This window comes from Gadus macrocephalus, chromosome 20 (assembly GCF_031168955.1).
Source record: "Gadus macrocephalus chromosome 20, ASM3116895v1".
In the NCBI taxonomy this organism is placed as follows: domain Eukaryota; kingdom Metazoa; phylum Chordata; class Actinopteri; order Gadiformes; family Gadidae; genus Gadus; species Gadus macrocephalus.
This window is the reverse complement of record NC_082401.1, coordinates 15,889,646-15,902,366: the sequence shown is the minus strand read 5'-3', so window position 1 is coordinate 15,902,366 and position 12,721 is coordinate 15,889,646. Positions and strand designations below refer to the sequence as shown.

At 45.7% G+C, this 12,721-nt stretch overlaps 1 protein-coding gene across 1 annotated transcript in view; it reads left to right on the top strand.

The window, feature by feature from the left end:
• Window positions 1-12,721, top strand: part of thsd7ba (thrombospondin, type I, domain containing 7Ba) — a 143,733-nt gene that overhangs the window by 27,059 nt on the left and 103,953 nt on the right. Inside the window, 2 exon segments of the mRNA XM_060039918.1 lie at window positions 4,199-4,814; window positions 7,836-8,024. Of these exon segments, the coding sequence (XP_059895901.1) occupies window positions 7,871-8,024 (154 nt within the window). The 5' untranslated portion in view covers window positions 4,199-4,814; window positions 7,836-7,870.

Genomic DNA, 12,721 nt, shown 5'->3' with positions numbered 1-12,721 from the left:
TGGATTCCTGTCACTGCCTCTCTTCGACTCGCTCTTGCACAAACCTCTCTCTTGCTTCACAAACTCTTTCTCTCGCACTCTGACTGGAAACCCCTTTTCCCGTCTTCTTTGTAAAGGAAGCATCTTGACATGTTTTCAAAGAAGTTCTGATGGCACCTAAGTCTACTCTGAGTGCAGTTTGCACTCCTTTGTGAATTCTGCTGGCTCCCATGGGGTGGGAACAGTTTCTTTGTCTAACTAAAAGTGAACTACCTGGAAAGCAACCAATTAGAATTCCGGGTGACACTTTCTTTTAACGTATTTATTCTTCCTGAGATGGGTGCTGCCCTTTCACCTGAGGCAACTGCGCTTTTTGTACCTCCAGACTTTTCCTTTTACATTTTTCTTTTGCAGTTGAAACTCCGTCGAAACAGCCTGTCGTTGCATCGTTCGTTCACACACAGCTCTGCCGTGAGGTTCAAAGTTCATCTCTGAAGATCAAAATTATTCTGGAGATTTTCAGTTCTGCGTTATACATATATGCATGCGTCGACCGGCGCTTTGAAGTGATTTGCATCGGCTGCGGATGAGCAAGGGCTACCTACCATCGCCCCTGCCCTCATTTAGCAGGCCCCGGAGCCTCATGATGAGGCTACAGTCCTGTTTGATGTTCCTCAAGCCACGGGCACAGTTTATCCTTCACCACCAGACGGTGTTTGACTTGGACCACCGCTCAGGCAAAACCGGTGCGTTCCATTGGGTAGTTGGCTTCACGTTTCGCGTTTGAACATCTCTGTCTTTGTAATTGTTAGTGCTTGATTTAATGTGTTCTCTGCTCATTCCAACTGTCTTGTACACTGCCACTCTGATCGTGAGGCGGCCTGCTGTGTGCCGAAGACGAGACGTCTATCACACCAGCGTCTGAATCATTAAATAGATTCAGCTCATTCTATTTTTTGAGTCGTCTGTGCATATTTAAGCGCCTTTCATGCCACGTCTTTGCTTCCTGTTGAATTTACTCCGTCTGGTTTAATTTGCTTTGGAATTTATCATTTCAAACTAAGTGAGCTTCTGCAGAAGTATACGCATCTGACAGCCTAATTCGATCTTTCTGATCTTTGTTATGGTCCAGGGTTTTTTTTATCGTGTCCAGACACTGAAAGATGGTGGGGCATTTCAAACGAGCCAGAAGAGATTTCCAACTGCACAAACAATTCACTTCTGATTCTGAACTTGGCAGAACATATTTCTATCTACCACTAGTCAGCATAGCAGAAGCTATAGGTCTTCAAAATGTCTCTACACATTGCATACTGTTCACCACCTCACTCACACATTGCTTGCCGCATTCTGATCAGAAATAGCAAAACAGAGGGCAGGCTACTGTGGCATATATCCCCTGGCTTGACACAAGTTTGTGTACTATGGAACCTCTTTCGTATGGATCCCCCCCAAAATAAAACATTTTGCAAGTATGCAGTTTCCCAAACTCAATTTGTTACATGCATTGATATCCTCCATTCCACCAGCCCTGCTGTTGTTGTAATTACTGGCTGGAGTGGAATGTATTCGGTTCACATTCAAAATGGGTGGAATATGGTTGTGCTGACGGGTAGGTTTTTAAAATGGCAGGAAAGCCCAAGTCTGTCTCAGTACCTCTTGATTAAAACCATTCCGTTTAGCATTTTTTTTATCCATACTGCATGATTAGATGTTGTTTTGCAAGGTTATTTTTAAGTTAAAAAACAAATCCTGTTTGAACATCAAAGCCTTGTGTGGCAATGTAGAATAGATTGGAGCTCAGCTAATTGTCTGCCCATGGGCTGCTGCTAAACAGCATTAGCCGCACGCAATACAGTGTGTGAATGTCGATCTTACTATTTCCTGGCTCATAGATACCTGGCAACTGCTGTTAAGCTGCTTGTATCAATTTGCCAGTGCAGCGTTCATTCCTGTGCATCTGTAGCGTAAGTTACTTTTATCTGGGTGAAGAAAGGAGATGGAAATGCAATGCTTAAGCTAGGCAGGAGTGCAGTGAGTTGCTTCTCGGGTTTAGATACCCTCTGCTGGTAGGCTTGGGTCCGGGTTCTGGGTACTAAACAGGGAGAAGAAGAGGAGTCACCTTAGGCTCTCAGAGGGGGGTAAAATTAAGATTTATTTAGCTCGGCTGATAGGTAACTTCACCTCAGCCTGGGTCCGTGAAATGGATAGTCAAGTCATTTATACCCCCCAAAAACTTTTAGTTTCCTTTTTTTCTGGGGCAATTTCATCAGTCGGTGACGCAAACAATAGCTACTGAATCATTCAGCTGAGTGTGATGCAAGCGGTGAAAAGCACCACGTTGGTAAAAAAGTATTATCACACACTTCCTTACAGAGTCACTGTAATCGAAGACGAAAGTCCCGGCTGGGGGAAAACTTATTCCCGGCCCACAAAAACACATGTTTGGAAGCGTGGAAGGTGGTCACCGTTTAAGCCCCCCCCCCCCTCCCTCCCAGCCACGCTGCAGCCCACCGTAGAAAAGAAAATCCTTAATTACTTTTTTCATTTTGACTAACTCTCTGCCGGTGGGTTGCCTCTCGGCCCGCAGTGGCCCATCGGCAGTGGGGTGGGAACAGGAGGTGGGTGGAGGCGTCGAGGGGGGTGCTGCTGTCACAAAAGGGACAAGCCTATTTTAGCCACCATGGAAGGTGCGAGGCAGTGCATTTAAACGCCTTTGGGAAATAAGGTGGCAGGGGGGGGGCGTGGGGGACTTACCTGGGAGTGTGGCTCGGAGAGTCGATGGAGGGAGTGGATCACAGGGCGCCGGCCGGGGAGCCTGGGATAAAAAGACAGCGCGTGTGATCCTGTGTGTGTGTGTGTGTGTGTGTGTGTGTGTTTAGAAGGAGAAGGAGGAGCAGCAGGGGCTTGTGGGAAAGCAGAGCAGTGGGTGATGTTAATAGCAATCAGTAATAGTGGGCCCTGGGAATTGAGAGACTGTCAAAACATTGAACCGTTATGCGCACATACACCACTTTGATACACACTCACGCACTCTCACACACAGACACACAAACACATTATCTTTCTCACCCCCACTAACACACACACAAACACACATATACACTCTCTCTCTCACTGTCACTCAGACACAATAACACACACGCACACATTGTCTCTCTCTCACTCACTCACTTACACACTCTGACGCACGCACGCACGCACGCACGCACGCACGCACGCACGCACGCACGCACGCACGCACGCACGCACGCACGCACGCACGCACGCACGCACGCACGCACGCACGCACGCACGCACGCACGCACGCACGCACGCACGCACGCACGCACGCACGCACGCACGCACGCACGCACGCACGCACGCACGCACGCACGCACACACACACACACACACACACACACACACACACACACACACACACACACACACACACACACACACACACACACACACACAAAAACACACAAAAACACACGATTGGGTTTCATTTCAGGGTCCAGTTTTTAAGTCCCTGCCAACATTAACAGACAAGTGAATTGTTTCCTAGCAGTAACTCTGAGTGATGCACTGTTGCATTCCCCCCTACCGGACCCGATGGCATCCCCACCAATCACAGAATCAAATAAACACACACACTTGCATTCACACATGCATGCACACGACACCAGCCTACTTTAGTTTTCTATAGTATGTCTATAATGAGGACAAAATATTTATGTATAGGAGGCAGAGAGGAGACGACAGCAGATCTTTACGCTGCGGTAAATGGCCATCGAGTAACGTGAAGGAGAGCAGAGCATGTGATAAATCAAAGCCAAATTGTACCCGAGAACCTGCGTATAGCGACAGCGTATTAAAACCAAAGGGGCCCCCAGAGGGCCATGCATCTTCACGAAGACCCCCCCCCTCGCATCCAAACAGTGGTACTCATTACTCTTCGTAGCGGTGTGGTGGCTGTACATCCTATCTGCCCACCTGTAAACATTGTAGCGTTGGAAGAAGAATTTGTCTTTAGAAACAGACGGGTCTGCATGCATGGGGCATGGTAGTCTCCGTCCCAGCGGTGGCAAATGTCAACGCTACCAGGGTGGAATTCAACAGTTAGCCTTATCCGTCTCTCCTTTTTCTTCTCTCTCTCTCTCTCTCTCTCTCTCTCTCTCTCTCTCTCTCTCTCTCTCTCTCTCTCTCTCTCTCTCTCTCTCTCTCTCCTCCTCAGAACCCCCCAGGGAGTACGGATGGTTGGCGTCTACTTGAGTGAGTCCGCCGCTGTCGTTGGCTCCGTGTGCGCTCTGGTGACGGTGCGTGCGTGACACCGCTCCCGGTACCTCGACGGCGGTTCTCTGCAGGAATACAGCCCCGCTGTGAGGCTCTGGGTGCCAGGCCCGGCCCGGCCCGGATGATTTGTGGATCCGCTCTGCAAACCTAACGTCTAGGGAGACGCGCTAACTTTCCCTGCTTGCACAATCTCGCTCGCTCTCTCTCACCCTCGCTCTCTCACTTTCACTTTCTATCTCTCACTTTCACTTTCTGTCTCTCTCTCTCTCTCTCTCTCTCTCTCTCTCTCTCTCTCTCTCTCTCTCTCTCTCTCTCTCTCTCTCTCTCTTCCCCCCCCCCCCCTATCTCTCTACCTATCTCCCTCTCTAACTTTCTCTTTATCGATCTCTTCCTATCAACCTCTCTATCTCTTTTTATTTCTCTCTCTCTCTCTCTCTCTCTCTCTCTCTCTCTCTCTCTCTCTCTCTCTCACTCCAATTACTGGTAGCGGTTGTCAGCGTCTGTGCTTGCACCTACACCACCACCGGAAAGGGATGATAGGCGATCATCTTGTTCAGGTACACCATGCACACCGATACAAACACAAACCCACACACAAACAGACGCAGACACAGTAGTGAATATAATTGGCTCGTTTTAATTTCCTGAGATTTCCTGAGTCACGAAGTCGAAAAAATAAATTCCAGAAAACAATGATAAAAAGGCCCAGATGTTCCATCTCATGTCCTCGCTGTTCTGTCTCTCTGCACGCTGCTGTGTTAATGCCAGCCAATTAAAGGAGAAAACGGGAGAAAATAATTGTATAAGAGACATGCGTTTTAGCAGGATATGTTTACACTTTTGGATCCAACACATGCATTAATACCTTCAGTCACATCGAAATGGTCTGATAAGACAAACCATAGGGATAGCTTTAAGTTTGTTTTCGAGCTCCGAGAAGGATTTAATTGTATGGAAATCCAGTGGAGAGGGCTAGCGTCTGGGCTAAACCTGTCCAGTATACAATGCCTTTGTCAGTCTCTCCATCTGGAACGCGCCTTGCCCCTCCTGTATTCAAAGAGTTGGTAAGAAATCATGGGGATTAGACAGAGCTCTGATCAGCTTTTACGTCCTTGGAAAGAAAACAAGCCAATCAAACATCAGAAATGTGGGCTGTTACATCATCGGTTGGCTGATGGTGTAGCTGCTGTCTTTCTCCTTGTGAGTCCCAGGTAAGCACTGGAGATATGGGAGTAGGCCCTGTTACTGTCCTATCGCGAGGGGTGTGTCCCAGAGAATAGTTTTCCAGCTCCCCAGGTTATCCGGGGTCCTGCAGCAGACAGACATTATTCTCGTGACCCAAATAATCTACAAAGAGCCTGTTTAGGATTCCAGACGTGTAATGTACTCCCGGTTTATTGACAGGTCACAGGGGAAGATGCCGATGCTGAAATGAGCATGTGTCAGCTCTTTATGACTTTCAAAGCCTCAGGAAGTATAGATCATTTTTGAATAATAAAAGGTCTTCCCCTTTTCTCCATTCTTTGCAAGTCAGCACATTATTTGCAAAATGTCTCGCCTTAAGTCAACTAAACTGTGTATGTTCAGGGTTGGACGAAAACACTGTCGCACTACACACAATGATGCGTGTTGTGCTCGTTTCCAAAAAAATAAATGCACAACTTGTTTCCTTTTTACCAATCAGCGCTATCTTCCAATCAACCTTTGGTGAGTTCAGCCAGAGGTAGGAACTAATTTGGGTGCAGCCAGGTATGACCTCCAAGGCGCGACTGAGGGCTGAGTAGTTGGCTGGCAATCAGGAAGCAAACGTGTTAATTGGCAAAATGGTCTCCTGCGCCACACTGCGCTGCCCATCCATGCGACAACAATGAATTCTCCCTCTCATCAACAAGCAAACAGGTTCTTCAAAGCTCAAAAGACAAATTGGCTCCGGTACTCTCATACTTTAAAGTGAGGGCAATATTGCCAAGACTTTGTGTTGTAAGACATGCGATCCTCCTGTATAAACGTCCCGTATTAATTTGCGCAGGCATAGCGTGTCACTACCTCACACATTTGCCCGAAAATGGAGCACAATCGTGGAACAACCGAGGTAAAAAAAAAAATCTCCAACCCTAAAATATGAATCAGGGGAGAAATGAACGGGGATAAGCTGCCCCTCCACAAAGGCAGATCTGAATCCACATTCATTAATTTCTGCTGTTGATGCAGCAGAATTACAGGCCCTTTGCAAATCCGCGACTAATACAAAACGCTCCCAGGACATGAATTACTGTGGTGGGAGATGGAAATAAATGCACTCCCACAAAGGTGCTAATGCCCCCTTATTATTCTCCGAGATCCATCTCTTCCTCCTATATCTCCCTGCCACCTCTCATGCTTTCCGCTGGTACTGTCTTAACATTTCATCTCTGGGTAATAGTATGCGTATCGGTCGTGTGTGGGAGGGAAGCCAGACAGCCAGTGAGGCACATATTGATTGCCGATTGTGTCCGTTTTTAACGTGCGACGGTCTGGTGCAAACCCCTTCTGTGTTTGCGTAGCGTGTTGCCACTTAAACCGCCGCACCTGCAGGTCGCTGCCATGCGGTCGGCCGCGACTCTAGCGGGCCGACATAAAGATCCTATCCCTTTGCTCTCTGTTTGAATGCCCTATAGCCGCCACCATGCTCTCTGGCTGAGCAGCTGCCTTCCTCGCTCTATATTGGGAGCTCCGGCGGTTTGGACGTGCTTGCCTCATTCGCAGTGAGTGCATGAGCAAACATGGCTCGTTATGTTATGTTATGTGTACAGTATGATTGGGCGATGCTTACGCCAACTGTTCCTTCTCTCATACCCCGATGCTCTGTTGTAGTATAATCTTGGATTCAGGTAGTTATACATTTCACCACGGTTTCGGCAGCGATATAAACGCATTATGGCCGCTTTTTCCCTGGTCCCTCCTTGCACATCATGATGCCATTGTGTGTACTGCTATTTCAAGTCAAAAGAATGGTAGGCAACACGCAGCATGCAAGTGATCCATTCCCTGTGTCCCACCCAGACACCTAATGCATCACTACAGTGCTCTGTCACACACACACACACACACACACGCACGCACGCACGCACGCACGCACGCACGCACGCACGCACGCACGCACGCACGCACGCACGCACGCACGCACGCACGCACGCACGCACGCACGCACGCACGCACGCACACGCACTTAAACACATTCCTTCTGTCTCTCTCACACTCACACTAACACACACTACAGACACACACATACACTCTCTCTGTCTCTCTCACACACACACACACACACACATAAACACACAAACATAAACACATAAACACATTCCTTCTGTCTCTTTCACACTCACACTAACACACACTACAGACACACACATACACTCTCTGTCTCGCGCGCGCACACACACACACACACACACACACACACACACACACACACACACACACACACACACACACACACACACACACACACACACACACACACACACACACACTACGCCAGCCTACACCCTTATGCTATGTCTGCGGGTTGATTAATTCATCCTTGCCCCCCCTGACAGGAGTAAGAGAGGCAGCAGAGTCAAAGGGCTGGACTATGGTTCTGGAACATGGCTTTGCGGCCCGCTCCCGGATCCTGGGAGCCCCCAGCAGCTACCTGGCGCTCCTGCTGCTCCTGTCTCTGCACGCCACCCAGGTGGTCCAGTCCGACATCGAGTTCCCCCGGGACCGCCACTTCTCATGGCGAGAAGGTAGGAAGCCTTGGACCCGTCCGTCCGTCCGTCCGTCTGTTTTTGTCCATATCTCGTCTGTCTGTCTGTCTGTCCGTCGAGAAGGTGCCGGGCATGGTGGAAATTATACTACTGACAGATAGACGGACACTGATGGGTTACGCCCTTGGCGAGTGTTGGAGGTCACCTGGATGCAGGTGTTTAACACCTCCGTCCTATCTCGTTATGAGATCCATTACTCCTGCTGGCCTCAGGAAAATAATAATAATAAAAAAAATATATATATATATATACAGAGCTGGATCCATAATCTTTGGCACCAATTTCTGTGGCATTCCGATTGTGTAATTTATGCCGAGAGAAACACGGCCTAGGTGTTACTGGTGCCGGTGCGGTTAGCATAGTAATACATGCTTCCCACACAACAATCAATCATCGGCCCTAAGTTGACAACCTCCACACTGTTATCTCCGTTGTAATGATGTGTGTGCTGTGACATGACTATGTGATCGCCGGGAGCTGTGCGGTAAATAATGAATTCCAAGTGTTCACACCGCTGTGGAATTTGGAAGTTGCTTTATTGCTTTAGTTGGGTTTAGTTTTCTTTGTCTTCTGCTGTGGCACGAGCGTGTGCGACTTAAATTGCATTGCAGGTAGGCTGTCAGAACAAGCCTGTCCTCACAGCATTTGGTGCAGTAGCCATTTATACCGCACATTCATTACTTTTCACTTCCGCAGAGTTTCTACACGAGGGTCATGCGCTAAATTCAGTTCATCATTCAATGAGAGGGCAAGGGGAAAAAAAAGGATGTACCCTGCTGGCAATGGGTTGTACTTTAGCCGTGTGCATGAGACAGGATGTAAAGAGAAGAGAAATAGATTACTTTCTTCAGCGAGGTGAAAGAAAAAGAATCAATGAGTTGTTTTAAAGTTGATTCGGACCGAAATCTTCACGTGTAAACAAATCCACCGCAGGAGATATGTGCAAATGAGTGCCAATCTCTTCCCTGCTTGAGCACACAGGTTTGCTCTCGGGTTGGTTTTGCCTCTCCTCAGTTAATATTAGCCATATTTTCAAAGAGCCAATAGCATCCATTTGATATCACAAAGTGTTTGAAGTTAATCTTACCATTCATTCTATTTCTCACTTCATAAACTCTCACCCCCCCCCCCCCCCCCCCCCCCCCCCAAAAAAAAGTATTTTAGAAAATGGATTCGCCTCTCAAACAAAAGTCCCCACTTGCTGTGCAATTAGCACGTTCATTTCTCTCTGTGGATGAATAATGACGCTGCCTGAGTAATAAAGGATTAATAAGTTCCCTTTTGAAAGAATATTTTCTAAAAAGGATGTCTTGCGTGCGGCTGGTGGGAGTGCGGCTCACACGCCCGCTCCGCGGAGCTGAGGCGGTTTATAGGTTGTCACTTAAGTGAAGAATCAGGAAGTTCGCACAGTTCAGTCACATCACAGTTGAAGACACCTCGGTGCCAGAAAAACATAAATTTGATGTCTGCGGTGCATGTTAAAAGGTGACATGGCTGAGTTATATCTTGCAAAGAATGTAGTTTACTTACTTTTCTTTGAAAAAAGGATTGATATGCCGCAGTATTATCAAGTTTGACAAAGTCTGGCAACGTGTCCAAATACGTATGAATTTAAAAGAATGTTTTATGGCTCTGCAGAGCTTGGATATCTTATCCTCAGTAGTATGTTTTAGTTAAAATCACAACTAAAGAAAGATAAAATAAGAAAATGCATTTGCAAGATTAAGGACAGCCAAAGTTCTTTGTAAAAGATAAAATAGTATGTAATTCCCTTTGTTTCATTCAGATAATGAAGTCTTAGGGTTATCAGTGATATTAAAACACAGTTCGTTACAATTGCCAATTGAAGCGTGAAGGGCAAGTTGCGGACCACAGTGAATGCAATTAAATACAATGTCATGTATTGTACAAAGCAGACATTGCGTTCCTGTTCTTTTTGCCCATTGTTCGCAAAAAGTGGTCACTGCTATTCATCCACTGATTTCGGGAGAGTAAAAATTCAAGCAAGTCCATACGTAGCATTCAATGACAATTGGTCGATAATCCTGTGTATTAAATAAAGCATTTCTTGCATCTCATTTCGTTGAAGACCTTATTGAGCTCAAACTTGTTAAGGAAATAAAGATATAATTTTCAAACGTGTGGCACGTCTATTGTGTTTATCCCATCCTCTATCATTGCTGAGTAAATCTCTTGTCAGCCAGTGCCTCAAAGCTAGGCTTAGCTTCAAGTCTTTGCATCAAACGAAGGCCTGTGGATCTATTTAGGATTGACCTTCATCGATATCTCAAAATGCAGGGGAATGGCGCAGTGGACGCTGCGTCTATCAGAACAGTCTTTGAACTCTGAAATTACCCCTTTTTGAACAATCTTCCTCTGTGTTTCTACAGAGTCTGTTACTGGGCGTCTTTACATCACTGAGGTTGTGAATTGTCAGCGAATTTTTTTTTTTAAATGTGATAACATGAAATTACCATGAACTTTCCACTACAAAATACCATATTTTATAATTGCACACTGCGTTGTTTCTCTGTTCAACGGCCTTTGAGATGGTGGTGACTAATACATTCACAGCTCTTGTCTGATGATTGCATGTTATTTGTGACTTGTATTTCCTGCTGATTAACTTCCAGCACTCACATGTGACTTATCATATCATAACGACGGCAAATTGAAAGCAGCAGTATAACTAGTTGAGCTGCTGTTGGGTGTGTAGAGAGGATGGGAGCTGTCAATGGCCTGTCAGAAAAGCAATGGACTTCTGAAAGTTGGCAGGTTTATTGCCCACTGAGTACACGCTCCAGCTTTCCTAGATGAGTTCAGGACAACCATATTGCCATCTGAACCCATGTGTGCACCTTGCAAATTCCGCTCCTTGAATCTCTAAGGAAATATATGAAGGGGTGCTATGAGAGGAAGAGTAAACATCCACACCCCAGAGCAGCTTTCTATTCGATTGATATGGACATCTCACTTTGAGCATAGCAACCAGAGGAGACCAGTTTCCTTCAATGTCGGCTTCAGTCTTTTCACTTTTTGTAATCTTTAAAATTAGTGTAATTTTCTAGAATATAATTTTGAATGCAAAAGCTATGTTTATATTTTATCATTGGCTTGTAGGGTCTTTTTTGAAACCTGATTAGGAGCTGTTTATTTTACAAGCTCATTCTGGGTGGGTGTACAAAAGGCCCAATAAAGACCTCGCTCCCAACAAGGGATAGTACAATAGTTTTAATCAGTGAACTTCCAACTGACAAGGCATCTAGTGCATCGAGAGAGGAACACATTTTACTTTGGGTTTATTTGTGACCTGGGGTTGCTTGTGTTGCATTTGCACAAAAGCTAAAAAAAAAATTAGAATAGACAACGAATTAATTCACCTTCTTTACAAAGACACAGACAAACAGGACAGGATCATTAAATGGCCGGGCCTCTTGTTGTAATATTCCGGACTGATTGCTTGCTTTGGACATATTTCAAGAATTAGCAAGCACTGGGCTTGATATTTATGCAGTGCTTATATTTCCTTGGTGATTGTTTGTTTTTACTCAAAGATTTCATTATTTTATTTTTAGGACGACACATCAGGCTTTACATCTGTTGTGAATCTAAATGAATTCAACGCAAGCGATTTAAGTACCCTGGGACCGGCTTCAGGGACCGAACCGATCAACCAACCAACCAACCAATCAAAGCAAGCAATTCCCAGACCCTCACCCGTGCCAGAATGCTCATTTAATTCCAGGTTTATACCAAATGCACTGCAATATTATTGGACAGCCGGTAGCATAAATTAAACAATGTTTAAGTTGTGTCATTGCTCTCCTGAAGATTCTGTTGCGAATGTAAATATATTGAGAAACCGTTTGTATTTGATGTTAAGTGTTGCTGCCCTGCCCTGGTACGGTTTATACTGCTTTTAACAAGGATTAAAAAGAGAAAGATTTGCAGAGCTATGGTATATATCGTGCAGTGTTTTTATTATTCATTATTCAATCAAATATGAGGAAGCCATGTAAACAAATTAGCTTTACAGTTGGACTGGTTTTGTGCTTTTTCTGCTTTGTTGCAGATTTTTGTAACATATTTTCAGTGCTGGTAGAAGTATGATATCACAATTTATTGTTGCCAATGTTACTGTCACAACTTTGAGCATAAGGACCTAATTGTGAAACCAACTTTTAGTCTCATTCAACCAGAACATAATCCAATAATCATTTGCATAACGGACACATAAACAGCTTGCAGTCGGTTTGTTTCTGGTAGATGGAGCCATAAGCTGCGTTTGTTAAGTTTCTGTACCTAGCCCGGTGATCAAATACTCTCATTCTTGGTGTACTCATTTTCCACCGTCCTCTTTGAAGTGGTTAACAATGTTCATTGCAAGATGAGTAAACATTATCACACAGGAGGTCACAGTGCCTCTCCCCCCTTCCCTCCCTCCCTCCCTCCCTCCCTCCCTCCCTCCCTCCCTCCCTCAACTTAACTCAAAAAGGTCACACTGCAAGGAACAGCCGTTTTTCAGTTGAAAGGCCTTTTTCTATCAAAACTGCTGTGCTGTATTATATCAGTATATTATATCAATGATTAAGAACTCACGCTCCAGGATTTCATTGATGGGGCTGTCAGTGATTGGAAGAAGCCCATAATGACCCCCAAAAGCAAAGTGGCATTGT